Below are 21,863 nucleotides of genomic sequence, written 5' to 3'. Positions count from 1 at the left end.
AACTTGGCTGAAGTGGCTGAGCCAGCTGCTGGGGTCTGGTTCTGCAGGATGGTGCCCCTCAGCATCACTGCCAGACTCACTCCTGGGGCTGCTGCCCTGAAGGGCTGAGCTGAAGGAAAGCTGCACTTCCAACACTTTGATTGGCCAAGATGAGCTGGCAGATGGCAAAGTGAGAGGGCTAAAATAGATACAGCTCAAATAGAGGCCACAATTCCTTCCTTGGGCACGTTGAAGCTCAACAACAGGAGTGTCCATGGCTTTCCCTCCCTTTGCACCTGAGGAAAGCATTCCCAAGGCTCCCTTTCCTGCCTTCCAAAGGGAGTTGTTCAGCACACTCCTTTCTCAGAACCACTGAGAATTGGCTCCAACAGCAGCACAGGCTTTGGAGGAGTCTCCTGCCAAGCATCAGCACACAGGGCATTGATCACCAGCCTGGAATCAGCCTCCTGCTGCTCTGGCACAGCCTCCCCACGCTGCTGGCAGGGAATGAACCATCTGCACCAAACCACTCCTTCCCAGCCTAATCCTGAACACTTCCCTCTCCATCCAGCTCATGGAGACCAGTTCAAGTTCAAATCTGAGTCAGCATCCCCCTCCCTTTTGGTCTGTGATGAAGGGCACTGGGTTTTGCTTCAGATCCCACCACATCACCCACATGCTGATGGTGGGTGCAAAAATCCCTTCCCAGGGAATATTCTGCTCTCCAGGCAAAGTGTCTGTTGGTATCAGAGCAAGGACAGCACACAGGTTCCCTCTGATCTCCTGCTTGCCTTGTGTGTCCCTCCCTTGCAGAAGCCTGGCCTTATCTTTGGGAACAAGGCTTGCTTTGTAGCACCTATTCCCAGGCAGGAAGCTGGGCAGGGAAGGAGGAAGGCAAACTGTTCTTCCCAGTGCAGAGATCAGTGATGGAGACACAGACACAGCGACTGCTCTCACCTCCCAGCAGACTCCTGGCACCCCTATGGCATTCAGGAGGGTTTGATGCCCCACTGCCATGGCAGGCAAGTGTTGCACTGTAGGAACACCCTCCTGTGTCAGAGCCTGTGTCCTGCCCTCCCCACAGCTAATTCCACATGCCCAGAGAAAAGAGGAGAGCAAGTGTGTCCTGCCATTTTTCCAATAGCCTGTCCCGTCTGCTACAGCCAACAGCGACTTCAGAACCTCCTCAGCTACAGACAGTGTCCTAATTCTTAACAGCTCTTCATGGATTTTTCTTCTCCATGTTTTCCTAGCCATTTTTTTTTAGCTCAGGTTAACTTTTGGCATCCTCCAAGGAGTTTTGCTGTTTACATCAGTAAGAGGGAAAGGCTCCCACCTCTTTTTGTCTGTCTTGAATGTGCTGCCCAACAATTCCATACAATACCACCTGTTCAGTGGCAAGCCCAGTCATTTCCACTGCCCTTCTGGAGCTCTCTCAACCCTGAGCCTTCAGCCTTCATCTACAAGCCACTCCCATTCCAAAATACTGCACATCCTGGGATATTTCCAGCCTAAGTCATTGGCAAACAGGTCCTGCTGTGACTCTCCCCCCAGGTCCCAGTCACAGAGTGCACAACGACGAGTCACAGAGGCACCAAACCCAAGGAGAATGTCTCTTTTTTTAAAATTCTTTATTTATAAAAAAGTACATTTTTTTTTCCACAGCTGAGCCACTATTGGTTTTTATACAAGTAAAAGGAAGGGTGATGCAACACCCCACCCACACAAATTATAACCATGAAAATGCCCCCCTCCCCAAGACTCCAAATTACAAAGGATGGAAAACAAACAAACAAAAAACCCAAAATGAACAAAAATCATAAAAGTCCATTACATTATTATTATTTTTATTTTTTTATATTTTACAAAAGCACTTACAACACAGATTAAAAAAAATAAAAGGGGTGGGGTTGGGGTTGTTTGTCTGTCTGCAGTCTTTATTCCACAATGATAATTACAGCAAAAAGATGGAGAAAAAGAGAGATAAAATCACTGGAGCTAAGGAATCATGTTTTAAAAAAAAAGGCAAAAGAAAAAAAAGTCCAGCTCCTCAGTGTGAGTCCCTCCACCAATCCACTTGGTGCTAGTGGAGGGTCTGACTCCAAATGCTCCTTACATTCACCCACAGTAAGTGACATCTGGGAAGTCACACTGGTCCAAAGAACAAACTCCACCTCCTCTCTAAGGCTTGGGTTTCCTTCCCTTGCTGGTGGGCTGAATCCCCCCTCACCCCCATGCCCTGGCCCCTCTGCCAGGGCCCCCTGGTGCCCCCACCCCTGCAGCCCCTGGGCAGAGGTTGGGGAGTTCTGGGAGTGATGGTGAGGCAGTGGTGGCACCTGAGCCCTTCCCACCTGCCCTGCCCCAGGCCTGCCCTGCCTCTCCCAGCTGGCAGCTCAAACTGGCAGCAGATTTGAGGGCATGGAAAGAAGGGGTGAAAGTGCAGGTTTGGGGAGGGTGAAGTGTTGTTTTACAGCCCAGGGAATGAGAACAGGCATCAGTGCACACGAGGCTGGCAGTGCCCCCTCTGCCCATCAGAGTGCACTGCCCACAGCCCAGACAGACCCAAAACTTCAGTGCTACAAACAGAAGAGGTGGTGACGGTGGGAAAATGTGAAAAGTGGATTTTAACCTGCTGGCTAAAAGCTCCAACCCATCTCACTGCTTCTCCTGGAACAAACTGGGCTTGGGATACCCCCATTCCACAGTGGGACACCTGGGAGCCTTCAGGAATGCCACCTGGGTGCCACCCAGAGCTGGGCAATGGGCTTACCCTCCACCCAAACTCCACAAACCTCTGTGTGTGTGTGTGCTTGTGCTTGGAAAAGGAAAACAGCAAAGCAGAGCAGCAGCCCCTGTTCTAATCACATTCCCTTCTCCAATTGCTTCAAGATCAATCTTTGGGATCTCTCTCTCTCTCTAACCCTCAGTGCCTTCTGCTGAACAGTTGTTGTGTTTCCTTTTGACTCAACATCAGGAAAATGGCTCCCTTTGTCCCTTATGTCTTTGCAATCAATTTGGTGTAACCACTTCAGTTTGTTGATTTATTTCATGAAGAAATCCTCAGGTTGTTTCTTTTCATAATTTTTTTTTCTCCCTGGTTGAATGAAAATGACTTAACAGGGGAAAAGCAACCTGGTAATTAAATAAGGGAAAATAACATCACTGGGGTGAATTGCAATGAATAATCCTGGAAATAAGCCCCAGCAGGAAAACAGCTGGGGTGTCTTTGTACATAAACCCCTGGCTCCTTTTGGGTTGTGACACAGATGGGTTTGCTTGCACAGCTCCCTGAACTGGGGGACGAGCTCAAATTCACCTGCATTTTGGATCATGAGACCCTTCAAGCTCAGACTGACCATCTCTCTCTCAGCCTGGTCATCTTCCCCATCCACTCTTCCCAATCCTGAGGTCCCCCAAGCTTTGCCCCAGGCTGCCATCCAGGACCAGGGCTTGGGAAGGCAAAAGCACCACCCTGATATGTCTGGCAAGAACCCAGCACAGGGATGTGGACCAGGATCCCTGCAAAGGGAGGTAGGACAGCCAGTCGTGGCTCTGAGGCACTGCCACCCAGTCCCAGGCAGGGTGAGGGCATTTCCCAGGCACAAAAGCCAACCCAGATGCCACTTATGGGACACACCAGCTCAGGTCTGGGGTAAAATGGGACAATTCCTGGAGAGCAGCAGCTCCCTAGCACCGAGGAGGGGGCAGCCAGCACTGGGCTGGGCTCTGAGAGGATGGGCACAGCTTCCACTGGCTCTCCCCCAGGTCCCACAGGGACATTTTCCACCTCCTTAGCACCTCTGAAGAAAGAGGGGTGGAAAAGCAGGGGATTTTTCACTTGAGGCAGCCTGAGGGGCCTGGAGAAGTCACCCAGCCTGGGAGCTGCTGTGAAATGGGTGGCAGCTCAACCCCAACCTGACAGGACCTGCCCACTGGGAGAAACTGGGGCACAGAGGGACAGGTGACACCACCCCTGAGCAAAGAACAGACTGTCCCTCTGCCTCCCCTCAGGCCCCTGGGGTCACCAGGCCGGTTGTCCCTGCAAGGGGAGCTCTGCAGGGGCTCCAGAACCTTCTCTCCTCCCCTGCAGACCCCCCCAGGATGCAGGACACACGTGGTGTTCAGTGTGGCATCTCTCCTGAGCTCACCCTGCATTCAGGCAGAGACAGGTACCACTTTCTGATGATGCTGATGCTGGAAAACCTGATCTAATTACCTTCAAGGGCCCCCTCAGGGCAATTTAACCCAGAGAAGACAGAGATACTATTACTGGACCAAAACAGCTCTCAGATGAAACATCAATCTGATTTTTTTTTCCTCACATTTCTTTTCTCTTCTACCTTTCTGTGGATTAATGGCTAATCACTTGGCTAATTACCACCCCAAGGGTCTCTTGGCCATTTAGCTGACCTTGCATGGGACAGCAAGAAGCAGATCACTGCACAGAGGTGGCATTTCTCTGTGCCTGAGGGAGCACAGCTGAGGGGCCCAAGGATGAGAGGAATGCACTGCTGAACCCTGACCTTGCAGGGCACCTCACTGCTGTGCAGGCAATGCTGCCTAAGGATCTGCCACTCCAGGCTTCTTCAGGTTCTGGATGAAAAATAATCATTTGACCTCTTTTCTGAACCACTCTGATGAGTTAAGTGGCTGAGCCAAGTCCTGCATTTGTGTTGGTGGGGAGGAAAAATGTGTTGCAGCAGGAAGGGAACTACCTTGGAAATATGTTATTGCTCCACTATCTCCTTTCCTCTCCCTGGGTCCCGCTGGTATTTTGAGCCCCCATTCAGTTCCCTCTGTGGGCAATGAATAAACCATCTCAAAAATGACACCTCCAAATGCCAATAACCACCCAGAGCAGATTTCTTGGGACTCCTTGTTCCCAGTTCCTGAAAGCCACACCTGAACCTGGGAACAGCCACACTGTCCTGCTGTCCCCCAGGCCCTCCTGCTCCATTTGCCAGGCTCTGTACCCTTGGTCTTTAGGGCACAGCTTCCCTGGGGGCCCTGCAGTGCTGTGGGGTCAGTGCAATGGGAATTTGCCAGCTCAGAGCAGTGGCCTCTGCCTGTGACTAATAAAGAATATGAAGAATCACTGCTGGACCCTGCAGACCTTATAAAGGGTTGTTTTATTCCACACCCACCTCCTCACAGAGTGTATCTGTGCTGGGGGAAATCTGCAGAGGAGAGTCTGTGCCACCAACTGTGCTCTGGTGATGGACCACCCAGAGTTTGGTGCTGGAGACTGTCACAATCCTGTTCAGAGCCTGGTTGTGCAATTCAGACCTAAAGGATTATTCACTGGAGAGATGCACTTTGCTGGGAATTCCCTCTGCAGCACAGCCTGTGTGGGCTCTGCAGCACACCCTGTGCTGCACTGGGGTGAGCTGGGGCTGAGGGACAGCACTCGGCTCTGCTGCTCTGTCCTGAGCCACATTACAGGCTCTCCCTCTGGGCAATCAGAGCCCTGGGTTTGCTGCTATCCCAAGGCACTGGAGGGAAGTCACTCCCACTCCTAAGCATCAGCCCCCACTAGTCATCAGAGATATGGAGAGATGTTAAGAGGTTTTATTTCCTTTGCTGGGGGGTTTCTTGCCAGCAGGGTGCTCCTGGTGGCACTGCACGGACCCAGGAAGGTTTAGCCTTATTTTTTAAGCCTCAGCCTGAGAGATCCCAAGGGAATCTCTGTCTGCCCTGGCTTCCAGAGGACACAAAGCAGCCTTCCTGTGACATGTGGCTGTTGTGCCAGAAGCCAGGAAGCCTGAAGGGCTGGCAGGAACAGCAGGAAGATTACAGCCCAACAATTGGATTTCCCACTCCCCTTCCCCACTAACACAATCAGAGCAAGCGACAAACTGGGGATGGCTCAGGCTGAGCTTCATGTGCTCTGCCCAAGCACCACAAGGCAAAGGGAAGCACTGGGGGCTGCCTGGATCAGAGATCTGACCTTGCCTCATCTGTGTGGGCCTGCTCCCCACCCTCCCTTCTGCAGCAGGATAACCACTGGATGCTCTGGAACAAAACCCAGCGGGTAAGGCAGGAGGAGAATTAGTCCTGCTATTTTTAGATGTGCATGATAATACAGCTCAGAAAACTGGGGATTTCTTTTCAAACAAAAGATTTATTTATACATCAAATTAAAAAAAAAATAAAATGAACCCAGAAGAAGAAAAATAAGCCCCAACCCAGTGAATCTTATTTGGAGATGGTCGGTGTCAGACAGAGGGCCCTGAAGTCTGGAATCCCATTTATCCACAGAGCAGAGATAGCAGCAATCCAAACCTCCCCATCAAAAGCAGTGGCTCAGGGGAAGGAGGACGAGATCAATACCCTGGGCTCAATCACTCCTACCCTGTCTACCAAGCCTGTGCTTAGAAGAGGGATGTGATACTGAAGAAGTGGCAATCAATGCCAACGACGTGATCCAGCCCAGGGCTGGGGTTGTTGCTAGGAGAGAGAGAGAGAGAAGCATCCCCATGCTCTGACCAGAATGAAAAAAAAAATAAAAAAATAAAGTGTAAACACATGACAATTAAGTCTTAGTGGTATAATAAAACCAAGGGGCTGATCCTGCCCTGCCAGGGGCTGCAGAGCAGAGCTGAAGGCAGTGAGTGTGTGGAATTGTGTGTTCTGAGTTGGTCCCTCCCCAGTCGACGTGTGCCCGACACAGCTGTGCCCCAGTGAGGTGCTCTGTGGCTGGTACTAACAACAACAACAGCAACAAGAACAAAAAGAGCCAGCGTTTCTCTGAGCCATCACAAGGGGAAAAATGTCAGCAATAAATACTGCTTCTCTTTCTTTTAAAAGAACACTCAGACGAAGACAGAAAATGAAAAGCCAGGAAATAATAAATTGTAGAGGGAAAATTGCAGTTTTGTTTCCCTGCTCTGCTATCAGCCCATGCACCTGGGGTTTGGTCTAGGGCTTTTTTTCCCCCTTTCTCCTTGTTTTCCTTTTATTGAGTCATTAAAAATTGGGTGTGGATCTCTCCAGGTGTGCAGCAGGCAATGGGAATGTCACCCAGACCCCAGTGGAAAAAAAAAAGTGATTAGGGAAAAACCAAATCCATTGACCTGATAAAATGGCACCTACATTTCCATCGCCATGAACTTTCCTGGCCTCTGTCCTATGGACAGTCCACTCACCCCACTCCCAAGGTTAAAAGCAAACAAAGAAGACGACATACAAACAAATTCCAGTGTTTCAGGGGGGTGGGAGTGGGAGTAGGAGCCCTCGGGGAGGGAAGTGGGGCCCAAGGGCACTCTGAGACATGAAGACACAAACAGAGTGTAATATACAGGCTGGGCAACAGTCGTTAAAGCAAAGAGGAACACCTAAGCCACCGACCAATACAAACACCACAGAAGGGACAAAAAGTCATCGAGGGAAAAATTAAAAAGCCAAAAAAACAAAACAAAACAAAAAAACCAACCAAAAACCGAGAGGAAATAATTACCCAACCTCCCACCTCCCGTTAATGACACCCCCCCAAGAAATGATCTGTAAGCAAAGCCTCCCTCCCTTCCCCGCTGTGCCCAGCGCTGGAGTGTCCACAGTCCGTGCCAGGGCTGGCGGGGCGTGCTGGGTGTGCAAGGGGGAGCGTGGGTGTGCAAGCGGGGCAGCAGGAGGGCATCGTGTGTGTGTGTGTGTGTGTGTGTGTGTGTGTGTGTGTGTGTGTGTTCTGGGGGTGTGCAGCAGTGCCCAGCTACACGTACCACTCCTTTTTGGAAATAAAAGACCCGTCGTTCTGCGACACCATGTTCTCGGCGATGTCCAGCTGCTCGGGGTCGTAGCGGAAGCCGAGTGTCCGTTCGTCGTAGGGCTCGGGGTGGGGCTCGCCCTCGTCCACGGTGAAGTAAGGCCGCTTGGCATCCTCCTCGTACTTGGCAGAGCCGCCCAGCTTGCGCTCGCCACCCGCATCCTCATCCTCGTCCTCGTAGGTGCTGCCGCCCAGGGGGCCAGGCTTCTTCTCGTCGTCCGAGTCGTCGGGGTACTGCAGGTTCTGCGCCATGGGCGGGTGGTGCTGCGGGATGCCAGCCTTGCTGTAGCCGTTGCCGTACACGTGCTTCTTTGTGCTGTAGTCACCCTTGAAGGTGTGACGCCGGCGCCGGAGTACCACAAAGAGCACCACGGCCACCACCAGGACCAGCGAGACTCCGCCCACTATGCCCCCAATCACCGGTGTGGGGATGTTCGGCTGCACCATGGATTTGTGATCATCGATTGGAGACGGGGTGTAGGGAAATTCTGGGTAGGAAAAGACAGATGGAAGGGGGAACAGTGTCAAACCATGCGGAAACGCGGCCCCTCCCTCCATGCTTTCATTGCCAGTTTGGGGGGTGGGGGGTGAGGGGGGTGGGAAGATGAGGGTAAGGAACAGGGAAGGGAAAAACTGGGGAAAAGGGAGTAAGGGCGTCTTCACGGGGGTCAGCTCTGCCTTAGCCAGGGGGACGCAGCGTGCCGTGCCAAGCTGGCCAAGCCTCATGCAGGAGCCCAGCAGGCTGGAAGCAGTGTGGTCCTCCCCACCCCACCTGGTGTCTGCAGATGTGCTCAGATCCCACCAGCCCAGTGGCTCCAGTCCGGACGCTTTCCACTTTACCGGGTGACATTTGTCCAGTTCCAGTTTCCCAGAGTGCACTGGCAGCCCTGGGGCACTCCTGGTGGGGAGCAGCACCCACACCCCATCCAGCCGTGGGCACCGAGATGCCATGACTGCTCCAGGAGGTGCCACGCTGGACCCACCAGCCTGGCATCCCCCTCCTGGCATCCCAGCCTGGACCACAACCAGTTTAGCTCAGCCCAGAGAGCAGCAGCACCTTGTGATCCCCCACCACACCCCACAGGGCATCTGTGGCTGCCCAGAGTCCTGCTGGCTCCTGACCCCGTGTGCTGACCCGGGTGACTGTTCTCTGCAGCACAGGGACACAGACCTCCCTCTGCTCCTTTTTCTTCCATGGCCAGCACAGTGTCACTGCTTGTGCTAATCTTGTCCCTACAGTTACCCTGACCTATTTAAAAAAATAAATAACTCAAAAGAGAAAGAGAAAAAGAGATGAGAAAGCAGCTCTCTTCCCTTTCATGCTGTTCAACACCTACACTATGGCACAGATAAAGTTTGATCCAGGACTTAAATCAACTTCCTAAAGCTCCCTGGGCACAGTTACAGCCCCTGGCCAAACCCAGCCTTCACACAGAGGCTGTTGAACACCCGTGTCCTGCAGCATTAAGCACCACATGGTTGTCTCAGTCCTTCACCTGTCTCAGAATTTAGACAGCAGGCGCCTGGTTAATGCCCCGTGGCAGCCTTGCCCTCGCACACCAGGCTCAGACCTCTCCCACTGCTTTTCCCACCCCAGCCCTGCTCAGAACTTTAAGCCTCTGTTGCTGCCCTGCAGGCTCCTGGCCCTCACTTGTACCCCAGGAGAGGCGCAGGGTGAGCAGCAAACTCAACACACCCTCCCAGAGGGCAGCCAGGACAGCACGATGGGGACAGAGGGCTCAAGGGCAGCAGATTGCACAGGGACATGAGGCAGTGTCTGCTTCCTGCCCCTCTTCATGTCCCTGCTGGCAGGCAGTGGATTCCTGCAGCACACTTAGCCCAGCTGAGGAAGAGAAAAGAGCTTCCCCCCCAGAGAGAGGCAGTTCCTGAAACAGCTGCAGATTTTGGACAAGGGCACTGAATTTGAGCAATTGCTGGACTGATCCATAAATGGGGCTTTTTTGTGCCTGAAGGCTGATTTATTCCTGTCTTTCCTGAGACACCAACCCGACAACAGCATCTTGGTTTCTGCAGTGCTGCCTTGCCTTGAGCAAAGCCTCATGAAGCTGAACCCACACAGAGAGCAGCCCCCTGGGCAGAGTGGGCTGGGGACAGGCAGATGGAGGGGTCCCTGCTGCAGCCAAAATGAGGAGCAAGATGCTGTGCAGGCAGGAGCCAGCATCGTTTTCCACAGACAGCCTTTGGAGCAGCAGCAAGGGCATGTCTTTCAGCACAGGGAGCTTGGGCTTGGTTCTGGAAAGCCAAAACCACATGTTGCATCAACAGAAGGCTTGTCACAGCCAGCTGGTTAATGCAAAACCTCCCTGCAGGGGCAGCAGGAAAAGTCACGTCCATCCCCTCACCGTCCTGGCTGCTGAGGGTTCAACTTCAACCACACAACTCCCCCACTGTTCCTTCTGCCCCTGCCCAAGCCCCCTCCCCAGGGCTGCTCCCTGCCCTCTGCAACCCCAGGCTGCCCAATTCAAAGCAGGGGACCACCTGGAGCTGAGTGGGAGCAGGGAAACACCAGCAAGCAGCTCAGTCCCCAGGGGCTGGATCTTCTATTTTCCCACAGATCCCATAGCCCGTGTTCCCTTCAGCAAGGCTGATTCTGTGCATGGGATGCTGGGTCCAAAACCCACCCTGAAAAGACCCAGATGTGGTGTGCAGTGTCCCTAAAGCCACATTGATTCCTCTGCCTCCTGCTCTGAAAAACAGAGCCGAGAAGGGAAGTCTGTGCACGATTTCCAAAGGAGCTTGGCCCACTTTTCTGTTAAAAGCCTCATTAACAGTCCAGGTTGGACACATGAAGTGAAAAGACGGGGTATGTTTTTCTACCTTTCTCATAGATATTTATTTTTCCCTGCTCTTTGTGCTGCCCACCCCTGAGATAGCACTCGCCCACGTGCCGCCCCCTGGCACTGCCAACGCCGTGGACACGGACACGAACACGCCGCGATGGATTTCACACGTCGCTCGGAGAAGGGACTATTTTCTGCTCACATCCCGTCCCAATCCTCCTCGCTGTGGCCCAGTTCCCATGCCAGAGAAAACAAACCCAAGTGTGGGAAGGGAGGGAGAAGAAGGATGGGAAGACCACAAGGCAGCAGCCAAATCATCCCCTCCTTACAGTTTCCTCCCACTGTATCCCTCCGGACCGGGAGGCTCTGGGTTGTGGAGGGGAGGGGAGTGACCCCGGGGTGGGGGCACGGGCACGACCGAGGGGCCAGGGGACCAGGGAGGAGGGGGCCCGGCCCCTCCAGAGCCCGGCACTGCCACTGGATGGCGGCACAGACCGGCACTGCTCCAGAGCAGGGTGGGCACTGCAGGCGACCCTCGCCGTGGGCTGCAGGAGCAGTGAGGGAGGGATGAGCTGGGCAGGGAGCCCTGCTCCTGGGCAGGTAGCCCTGTTCCTGGGCAGGTAGCCCTGTTCCCTGGGCAAGGAGCAGTGCAACAGGGTGCCCTGGCACTGGCAGATGGTGAGCAGAGAGCAGAGTGTCACCTGTGCCCCACACCTGTGCCCCAGCCCTGCCATGGTGCTCCTCATCCAGCACCCAGGTTAATTAATGACTGGGACCAGTCCGGCTCCCAGTGGGCATCTCTCTGCATGCAGCCACTGCTGCCAGCCCCATGAAGGGGGACTCACCCTCTGCCCACTGGGTTTCGTGTCTGGGGTGCAAAGAGAGCAGCCCTGCAGCCTGGGGAGAGTGTGGGAAAAGGATCCCTTCTTTGTGTCCAAGGGGGGCGTGAAATCTCTGGCCACTGGTGCGATGCCCGAGCGTGCCCGGGGCCCCCATGTGAAAAATCCATTAGGAAGAGTCTGGAGAGAATTAAAGCCACTGTGAAAAGCAGCCTGGAGAAACAGGAGACAGCAGAGCGGAGGGAGGGGGAACAAGCCAGGCTTTAATACCAGCATAAAAAGGCTCCCCCCTCCTGCTCCCCTCAGCCCTCATAAAAAGAGGGAGTGCTGTATGAATAGGAATTACAGCAGCAACACTATCTGCCCGTGCCCAGCTCTGCCAGCTGTTGCATTCAGCCCAGCTTCCTGTCCCCGTGCCAGGAGCTGGACCTCTGGGACAGCAGCTGGGAATGCCAGGGGTTCACCCTGTGCTCCACCCTGGCACCTGGCCCAGCCCACAGGGTCTCTTTGATCCCTCCAGCCCAGGCTCCAGCACCTCCTCCTTGCCCCTGCACCCCACTGGGGCACAGCAGTGCAGCCACTGCAGGGACAAACCCTCCCCATCACCAGAGGGGCTTCAGAAATAAGACACTTTAAACATCACATCTCTTTTCTAATGGCTGTTTCCAGTAAAAATGAGACACATGCAAATCATCCCACCTGCCCATCAATCCCTCATCTAATGCCTTTTGAACCTGCTGGCCAATTTCTGTGCTATCTGACAGAACAAAAATGAACCAAAATCATCCCTATCATAAAGCTCTTGGGGAGAGCTGGAGTGGGATCCTTGGTGGAGGTGGGAGCTAAACCTCATTAGACATCAGAGAACCCACAGGGACAAGAGGCTGCTCCCAAGGGCAGGATGGGCCCAGATCAGAAAAAGTGTATTTTTAGACACCAAGTAATTCTTCTGTGATATGCAGATCCACGGGACAGCAGCTTTCAAAAGCCCTTCTGCTCAGCACACTGCTTGGAAATTTTAAAGGATTCTGCTTCCTGTGGACACACTTTTTCTTGCAGCCACATTTCCACCCTTTTGCCATCAATCATAAAGACCAAGGAACAACCCAGCACCAGCCAAAATTCTCCCTGCAGCCACAGGCACTGAGGAAAATGCCAAGCTCCATGAGAAATGACCTTCTGGACATGTGTCAGCCCAATTTCTTCTTGCATGAAGCTCTTCCAGAGGAAGGCTCTGGATTTCCTTCTACCTTGCAAAATCCAACACCCACTGCAATGGGAGGCTGGGTGAGCAGCAGCTCTGGGAGGAGCAGGAACTCCACTGGATTCATGGGGCTTCCCAGTTTCCAGATGGCCTCAGCAAATACAACAATGACTGCTGTATGTGGGTGTTTTTTTAAGAGACAGATTGCTGATGGCAAACTTTCCCTGCCGGAACAGTCCACGCCAAATTATCCCAGACTTTGCCCTGGGTTACAGTTGTGTACACGAGTGAAGATAAGGACATACACACGTACATACCTCTGGACCTGCCTCAGCCTGGACTGAGCTGCAATTGGAGAAGCCCTTTTTGCTTCCCTTTGCACCTCTGCATGCCCATGTCCAGCTTCAAAGGATCTTGCCTTTCCTCTCCCTTCCAGGGGTCTCCTGGTGCAGATGGATGGACAGGAGGTGGTTGGGGGTGGAAAAACCACTGGCAATTAATCCAGAAGTTCAGCAGCTGCCACTGGCATTTCAGAGTGTGACGGCTTCCAGGCCAGATGCCAAACGTGTCTTAGGTTTTAATCTCTCTGTCAGGTCACCTATCACTTGTCAATCAAGCCCTGCTCCCACGGGGCCTTGGCACAGATGCCACCAGACAGGATGCAGCAGACACTCTGGAGATTAGCATCAGACAGACACCCCCACCCCGGGCTTGTTCCTCCTCTTAGCCCCCCCTCCAACCCTACATCCTCCCCCTTCAAGCTGCCTGGTTGGTGCTGAGGCTTTGGGAGCACCTGCTTTAGGCTTGGGATTTAGAACTTCCCGGAAAGGGCTTTTCCTGTGTGCTCTGAGCCTTAGCAAAGCCCTGCTGCTGCATGGCAGTGGGTGCCAGCCAGCCCCAGGGGCTGTTTGCACTGACCTTGCTGGGACCAGAGCACTGCTGGTGTGTAAATAACTCCCTGCTGCAAGCCTGGAAACAGGGGGAGTGATCAGCCCATGCCAGCCTCTCCTCCCCTCAGCCTGTAACACATCCAAGGCCGGGGCTGGCACAGCCTCTCCCTGCTCCCCCAGCTCTCTTTTAGTGGTCCATGAGGAACAAGAGGTGCTTTAACATCCTCCTCCTTCTGCTGAAGCCAGTACACAAGTCCCTTGCAGACACACACAAATGAATATGAACACACAAACACAGAGCCAGGGTTGTGTCCGTGCCCTGCTGCACACAGAAAAGCACAGGTTTGCACACACATGCACACTCACACATCCAAAGGCACTGGTGTGTCACTGCTGCACACACACCTGACTGTGCAACAGGGCACCCCTGTGCAGGCAGGTTTGGGAAGCCCCTTTCCACAGCCAGGGCACAGACCAGGGGCACACAGGTGTGCATGTCCATGGCCAGGATGCAGATGGGATCACACAGGTGTGTGTGTCCATAGCCAGGATTCAACTGGGGTCACACAGATGTATGTCTATAGCCAGGATTCAATTGGGGTCACACAGGTGTGTGTGTCCATGGCCAGAGGTCAATTGGGGTCACACAGATGTATGTCCATGACCAGGATTCAATTGGAGTCACATAGATGTATGTGTCCATAGCCAGGATTCAATTGGGGTCACACAGGTGTGTGTGTCCATGGCCAGGATTCAATTGGGATCACACAGGTGTGTGTCTCCATAGCCAGGATTCAATTGGGGTCACACAGATGTGTGTCCATGGCCAGGGTTCAATTGGGGTCACACAGATGTGTGTGTCCATGGCCAGGGTTCAACTGGGGTCACACAGGTGTGTGTGTCCATAGCCAGGATTCAATTGGGGTCACATAGATGTGTGTGTCCATGGCCAGGATGCAGAAGGGATCACTCAGGTGTGTGTGTCCATGGCCAGGGTTCAATTGGGGTCACACAGGTGTGTGTGTCCATAGCCAGGATTCAATTGGGGTCACACAGATGTGTGTGTCCATGGCCAGGATGCAGAAGGGATCACTCAGGTGTGTGTGTCCATGGCCAGGGTTCAATTGGGGTCACACAGATGTATGTCCATGGCCAGGGTTCAATTGGGGTCACACAGATGTGTGTCCATGGCCAGGGTTCAATTGGGGTCACACAGATGTGTGTGTCCATGGCCAGGGTTCAACTGGGGTCACACAGGTGTGTGTGTCCATAGCCAGGATTCAATTGGGGTCACATAGATGTGTGTGTCCATGGCCAGGATGCAGAAGGGATCACTCAGGTGTGTGTGTCCATGGCCAGGGTTCAATTGGGGTCACACAGATGTATGTCCATGGCCAGGGTTCAATTGGGGTCACACAGATGTATGTCCATGGCCAGGGTTCAATTGGGGTCACTCAGGTGTGTGTGCCCATGACCAGGATGCAGAAGGGATCACTCAGGTGTGTGTGTCCATGACCAGGGTTCAACTGGGGTCACTCAGGTGTGTGTGCCCATGACCAGGATGCAGATGTGGTGACTCAGGTGTATGTGTGACCATGCCCAGGGTTCAAATGGGGTCCCTCAGGTGTGTGTGCCCATGGGCAGCCCCTCATGGAGGACCCCCAGCCACACGTGCAGTCTGCAACCACAGCCCTTTATTATGTCACCCAAGTGCCTGCAATAAATAGCTACATGTCACACTACATGGCTTGGCTGTGCCTGACAAAGGTCCTGCAAGGCAGGAGAAGCTATTATAGGAACAGATTGCTGGAATAAAATATTAAATTTCCACTTATCAATCTCTTTAATGCACTATAACTCGAACAGAAGCATTCAGCCTTCTCCCTGTGAGCAGGTCACCCTCCCCATCAGGGGCCTGAGCCATCCCTGCACTGCTCCTCTCTGGGGCCTGGAGGAAGGATTTTGGGTGGCAGGAGGGGGGAGACAGGGAGACAGAAAGGGGAAAAGCTGCTGCAGGGGTTTTTCTGCATCAGCCTTCTGTGTTGTTTTTTTTCTCCCAAGGCTGGCTGCTCACTAGATTGAACTCCATTTATTGCATGCAGCTCTTGAAAGAGGTTTCGTGGTCCGCTGACAATCCCTCAATTGCCTGCAAGACCCAAACAAATGTACCTGTAATAGCTGAGTGAGGAGGGCTGAGCCCTCCCCAGCACTGGCCTAATCGGTCCTCAGGGAGAGCTGGATAAACATATTCAGATTCCATGAATTATTAAAGACATTTTCTTTTTTTATGTGGTGGAGGCCTGGCCTACTGGGCTGGCTGCAGAGTCTCCTGTCAGGGCAGCTGTGGGTGTGCCCTTCGTTCTGTCTCATTTAACCTCAACCCCACAACTTGGACCTTTGGGAATAATCTGAGATTACAGGCAGGCAGACACCAACCCAGAGCCCAGATCCTGCCAGCCCACTCCTCCTTTGCCAGCTCTGGGCTGGTGGAGCGTGAGAACAATGTCCTACCAGTCCTCTGAAAAACCAGAGAGAGGCTTTTCCAAAAGGCAGAGGGGGAAACCACAGCCCTTGATCCCCAGAGGAGCCTGTGCAGGTGAGTTGGTGCAGCCCCCCTGGGCTGCAGTGCTGTTGTGGTGCTGAGACACAGCAAAAACTGGCAGGAAACCTGAGGAGAGGGCAGTGTGTGGTGTCTGGAAACATCTGCCCTGACCCCACACACGGTATGGGAGCGTTGGACAGACAGAATGACAGCAGGAAACAGACACCAGGATGTGCAGGAATGGAAAAGGAGACGTGGGGAAGAGAGCCTGTTCTCTCAAAGTCTTCAGCAATACCTATTCCACCTCCTTCTCTGCCTCTGGGGGCTCAGCTTGGAGGCTTTGCCCTCTGCCCACTGTTCCAAACATGACCCAATGTTCAAGTTACTGCATGGGATGGATTTCTGTGCTGAGGGGAGTCAGCTCAGTTTGTTCCAGGCACTGCCTGCACTGTCCCAGGACACTGTGCCCTTGGTGGCAACTCCCATGGAAGGGCCAGCAGCTGATTTTGGCCATGACCTTGCCCTGCTTCAGGCAGATGGGCAGGGCTGGGCACCAAGGGCTCTGTTACTCCATTGCCTTTCCCTGGCAAAAGAAATAGCCCCCAGAGAAAAGCATGTAGCAGGAACAACTCAGCAGGCAAGGATCCAGGACAGGAGGTGTGAATTAAAGGCCTGCTACAGTGATAATGATCATAAATAAATACTGTGTAATTAGCATCTAATTAGCACATCCCATCCATTGACCTCCAAGCACTTGGATAGAGGAAGATCAGTCTGGTTTACAGAGAGGGGAACTGAGGTGGTGAGGGTGCCAAACACAGAGCTGTTGCTCATTTCAGCTGCCCTGGGCTCATCTTTGTGCTTATTCAGCATTTGCCATCACAGACAGGGGGTGGGGGGAGCTGGAGCTCAGCCCCCTGAGAAGATCCTTCCATCACACTCAGCTTAGACAACTCTCCATGCACTGGGGTGGCTCAGAGAGGAGTCTGCTGGCAGAACAGCAGGGCTCTGACTGCCTCAGGCTGGACAGCAGAAGGACTAAAAACCCTGGGAAATTCTCCTGCATTCCCTTGGGAGCCCCCAGTGTGCTTCGTTCCCCACCCAGCTCCCCCCACCTGGGCTGTCTGTGGGATTTGCAGCCCAGAGCTGGTTGGAGTGTGGCAATGCTCCAACTCACTGCTACAAGAGGGACTCCCAGCTCTCCTGAGACCCACAGCTGCTGGTCACTGCCTGTCACTAACCCACTGATAAACCAAATTGTTCTTTTTACGCCAAAGAAATGGGGTGAACTTTCCCTTCCTGCTCTCAAAGCACCAACAGCCACTTTTCCCCTTTGGTGATGCCTTGCAATGTCACTTTGACTCTCTGAAATCAGGCTATTGCCATATGTTATTTCTTCTCTTTGAACTATTTCTTGACACCCCTTTCTCTCCCTGACACTACCCAAGCTTTATCCACATGTCTTTTCCTCACTCCTGTGGCGACACTGATTTGCAAGTCATCAAATTCCTTCTGTCTCATATGACATCACTTAGCAACACTTTCCCCCTGCCTGCACCCAGTGAGGTTATTCCTTTCTGGGGCTCAGACAAAGTTACTCAAGTGCTCACAGCCCCTCAGAAATCAGGCAGGTGAGCAAGTGCACAGACCAACATGACCCTGGAAGGAGCTCAGATGAAAAACCGTGGGAATTACCCAACACCCGAACCAGCAAACACCATCCTGAACAAGTGACTCATCCATCTCACGCCTTCCTGCCTCAGTGCTGTCCATATCCTCAGCCTACCCCTCTTCCACCTCCTAATAAACATCTCCTTGATGTGTCTTCACTGTTAACATGCCCAGTGATCTCTTAATCCAAAGCAGAAGAAAAGCATGAAACCAATTGAATGCAAGAAAGGAGAAGACAACAAGAGGAAAGGAGAAAAAAACCCCCAAGGCAAACCAGTGCAAAACCAGTCCAAGCAAAGAACTCCACAGCTCCCTCTGCATTGTGAAACTCCCCACCCCTGAAAGGAGACAGTGGTGACCAAGGAGGTGGGACTGAGGGGGAGCTGGCAGCCCCTCACCCCCTCCTCTCGCTCCCCCTCCTCCTCACCATGTTCCAAGCCCCCCAGGTGTCCTCCTACCTGTGACATTGACCTCCACCAGCCCCGAGCGTGTGCCGATGGCGTTGGTGGCCTCGCAGACGTAGGTCCCAGCCACGCTGTAGGACACGGGCCCTTTGAAGTAGATGGTGTTGTTCTGGATTTCCACACTCCCTGGCAGAGTCCCGTTTGGCCTGGGGGAAACAAAGACCATGGTTGGCCCCAGAGGTGACACCCAGGGTTGCAGAGGTGGCACCGACACGCTGGGTGTGCCTGGGCAGGTCCAGAGGTTGGTGGTGCTGTCTGGAAGACACCCATTAATGTAGTCAGGAAAAGGACACAGCCTGACCCTGCTTTCCTCCAATTTCCTGCCCATGGAACACTCCTGGGCAGCTGATCAGCCAGAGTTAATTGCAACTCAGGCTGGAGAAGAGTGGTGTTGATTTAGAGCCCTGCCATCTATGACCTGCCCATGTCAGAAAACAGCTTGTGTGAAGCTGGAATAAGGCAAACCCAAATCTAGAGATACACAGAATAAATGAACAAAGGCAGATAAAAAATAAAAAAGCCCCTGTGTGTTAGGGAAAGACACACATGGCCTGGTTATTCTTAATTACTGAAGCAAAGTAAAGTAATTACTTCTCTTAGGCAATTAAAAATTACTCAAGTAATTCCTTCCCCTCCTCCCAACCCAAACGTGCACATATTGTCAGCAATTTGTAAGAAACAAAAGGGAACAATGGGGGCATAATTAGGATTGTAAAGAAGTGCCTACATGCACATGCACTTATTTTGCATGTCTACATCCACACACAGGCAGGTTTGTCCAGCAAACATATCAGTCTTTCCCAGCTACATCAATCCAATTCCCAGCGCTGATGGAAGAACTGAACACCTTAACCTTGGTCCTGCAGAGCCCTGAATCTGCAAAGACAAGGGCACAGCGAGTGGTGTGGGATGCTGAAGGAGCCCTTGTCTCCTCTGACAGCTCCCTGGATTGTTGCTCATCACCATCCAAATGGGAGCAGAGGAAAGCACTGCTGGGTTTTACATTCCAGGCAGGAGCCAAACAACAGCAGCAGTAATTGCTTCCTGACCTCCGGGAAGGGGAAGAGGAACATGAGCACAGAAATAGCCTGAAGTGGCATCTCTTCTGCCCTGGGTGCATCTTTGTCTCTGAGGCTTTCCTGGAAATGTTGTGAGGAACCCAAAATGCCCCTCAGAGTTTAAATCAGACTGACAGAACCAACAGATGGAGAGAGCTTGGGATGAGAACTAGAAAAAAAGGCAAGAAAAACAATCATCTTCAGATTTTCCCTTTGAACAGTTTGATCTGGGAAGTGAAAAGAGAGAGAATATGCTCCTTGCAAAGCCATGTTGAGAGCCTCTTTCCTGGTGACAAATGCCAGCTGAAAAGAAGAAAGGATCCATTTGATCTTTCTCTTTTAAAGCTACATGAGTGCTCATAGAAGAGAGGGAGCAGGAGAGAGAATCACATCAGGTTGTATCAATTCCCATCTGACTCCCCAGACACCCCTCACTCACTTTTCATCTCCCTTTAGTGTTTTTAGCCAAAAGCTGAAATCCTGGAGGACAAGGAATTGGTTCTGTTTAATGTCAGTCACGTGGGGATCTCCTGGAGCTGATTCCAAGGAAAGGTTGTTCACACACAGACAAATTTTGTGCTATTTGTGCCCCTTTAAATCCTGAGTTCTCTTCCAGCTCTGCTACTGAAGCACTTGGTGGTGCTGGGCAAATTAATCACCTTGTCATATCTCAGCTGCTTCACGACACCAGGACAGAATATTATTCCAGGGAGGTGAGAAGAGGAAGTTTTCCTGGATATTGAGGCTGGCAGCAAGTTTCATCTCAGGCACAGGTTCTGCCTTGGAGTGACACCACTGACACTAATGGGACTGGGCCCTAATTGACCAGAGGGTGAGTGAGGTGTCTGCAGAGACTCCTTGGCCCTGCTGGAAGGTGACAAGTGCTGCTGAGAGCAGAGGCACTGGAGGCACTTACAGCTTCCATTCATAGGTGTGAGCTGGGGGGTTGGCATCAGATTTGCAGATCAGCTTCACATCCTTTCGGTTGAGGAACCAGTTCCCATCAAAGCCCTCAATGGTGACTTCTGGCTCATCTGCAGGGGGGTGGAAGAGAGAAAAGCAGTGGAGGAAAGGAGAGGAAAGAGGGGAAAGGAGAGGAAAGAGGGGAAAGGAGAGGAAAGAGGGGAAAGGAGAGGAAAGAGAGGAAAGGAGAGGAAAGAGGGGAAAGGAGAGGAAAGAGGGGAAAGGAGAGGAAAGAGTTGTGGAAAAGGAGAGGAAAGAGTTGTGGAAAAGGAGAGGAAAGAGTTGTGGAAAAGGAGAGGAAAGAGTTGTGGAAAAGGAGAGGAAAGAGTTGTGGAAAAGGAAGGAGAAAATGACATAGGAAAAGATGAGGGGGCAGGGGTGGGAGAAGCAGAGATATTGAAGGAAGGGAAAGATGACAGGACAAGAAATGTGAGGGTGGAGAGCAAAAGGGACATGGCAGAGGCAGAGAGAGAAGGTGTGAAAAAGAGAAAACATATGATTATTCCAAAGGATCATTTCAACTTCCCCTCTCAAAAAAAAAAAAAAGGGCAGCCTCCACTGAGCCCCTCTACCAGACCAACATCTCCCTCCCTCCAGAAAACCCTCTTTTGACAGACTTTCCCACCCATGGCAGGGACTGGGCACTGACCCCAGCTCCCACCCTACTCCCACCCCTCTCCCACCCCTCTCCCACCCTGCTCCCACCCTGCTCCCTCCCCCTGCTCCCACCCCACTCCCACCCAGCTCCCACCCTACTCCCACCCTGCTCCCACCCTGCTCCCACCCCGCTTCCCACCCCACTCCCCCCCCACTCCCACCCCATTCCCACCCCGCTGCCAGCCCTGCCCAGGCTCACTCACACTGCACGTTGAGGGTGATGCTGTCAGTGAACCTGTCCAGCTGGTAGTTGACCACACACATGAGCTGCTGCCGATGGGCCTCCCTGCTGGGCACCAGCCGGTACCGGCTCACCACCGTCACGGTGCCGTTGCCGTTCCGGATCTCCTGGAACTCGGCCTCCCCCTTGAGCCTCGTGTCCCACGTGACAGTGCTGGGGGGCTTCCCGTTGGAGGAGGTGCAGGTGGCCACCAAGATCTTTTCTGTCCTGCCAGACTTAGCAATGAGTGGCCTCTTGGTGCCCTCCATCCAGTTTGTGGGCTTGGCTGCAGGGAGTGCAAAAAGGGGCAGGAGGAGAGGGGTGCAAAGGGATGGTTAGAAGAGCAATTCTACCCTGTCTGCCACCCCCCAAGGGACAACTAGCACCACTGAGCCTGTGACAGACCTTGTGGTGAGTCCACAGCTGCTGCAAATTGCCAGCAATTATTCCTATATAAGAAATGCTTGCACCATCCACCTGCACCATCTCTGGGGGAAGAATGGTGGAAGTGCCCCAGATGCACAGACACATGACAGAAAGTCAATCCTTTCCTGCCAGAGGTTTTCAGCCCTATGTTAGAAAGACACTGAAATTGGAGAGCAAAGGAATCATGTAGCCCTTGGGTGGGGTCTGTTCATTCACAACAATAAGCTCCATGGACAAGCTCTGCTTGTGCTCAGGATGTCACTGTTGGTTTTTCTTCCTGTTCACTTGACAGTTACCAGCTTATTACAGCTCACCACTCCCACAGGGAACTGGCCACTGTTTCTGCACCTGCTTTAAGAGTGCAGGTGGAGGGAAAAGGGGCACTGAGGC

At 52.8% G+C, this 21,863-nt stretch overlaps 1 protein-coding gene across 1 annotated transcript in view; it reads right to left on the bottom strand.

Moving 5' to 3' along the window:
- Positions 1 to 1,591: 1,591 nt before the first annotated feature.
- NECTIN1 (nectin cell adhesion molecule 1) overlaps positions 1,592 to 21,863 on the bottom strand; it is a 67,112-nt gene continuing 46,840 nt past the window's right edge. Inside the window, exons 3-6 of the mRNA XM_071576449.1 lie at positions 21,031 to 21,333; positions 20,124 to 20,241; positions 18,144 to 18,295; positions 1,592 to 8,226 (exon numbers count right to left, since the gene is read on the bottom strand). Of these exons, the coding sequence (XP_071432550.1) occupies positions 7,685 to 8,226; positions 18,144 to 18,295; positions 20,124 to 20,241; positions 21,031 to 21,333 (1,115 nt within the window). The 3' untranslated portion in view covers positions 1,592 to 7,684. The remainder of the gene's footprint in view (positions 8,227 to 18,143; positions 18,296 to 20,123; positions 20,242 to 21,030; positions 21,334 to 21,863) is intronic.

This window comes from Pithys albifrons, chromosome 23 (genome assembly GCF_047495875.1).
Source record: "Pithys albifrons albifrons isolate INPA30051 chromosome 23, PitAlb_v1, whole genome shotgun sequence".
In the NCBI taxonomy this organism is placed as follows: domain Eukaryota; kingdom Metazoa; phylum Chordata; class Aves; order Passeriformes; family Thamnophilidae; genus Pithys; species Pithys albifrons.
This window is presented reverse-complemented; position numbering and strand designations above follow the sequence as displayed.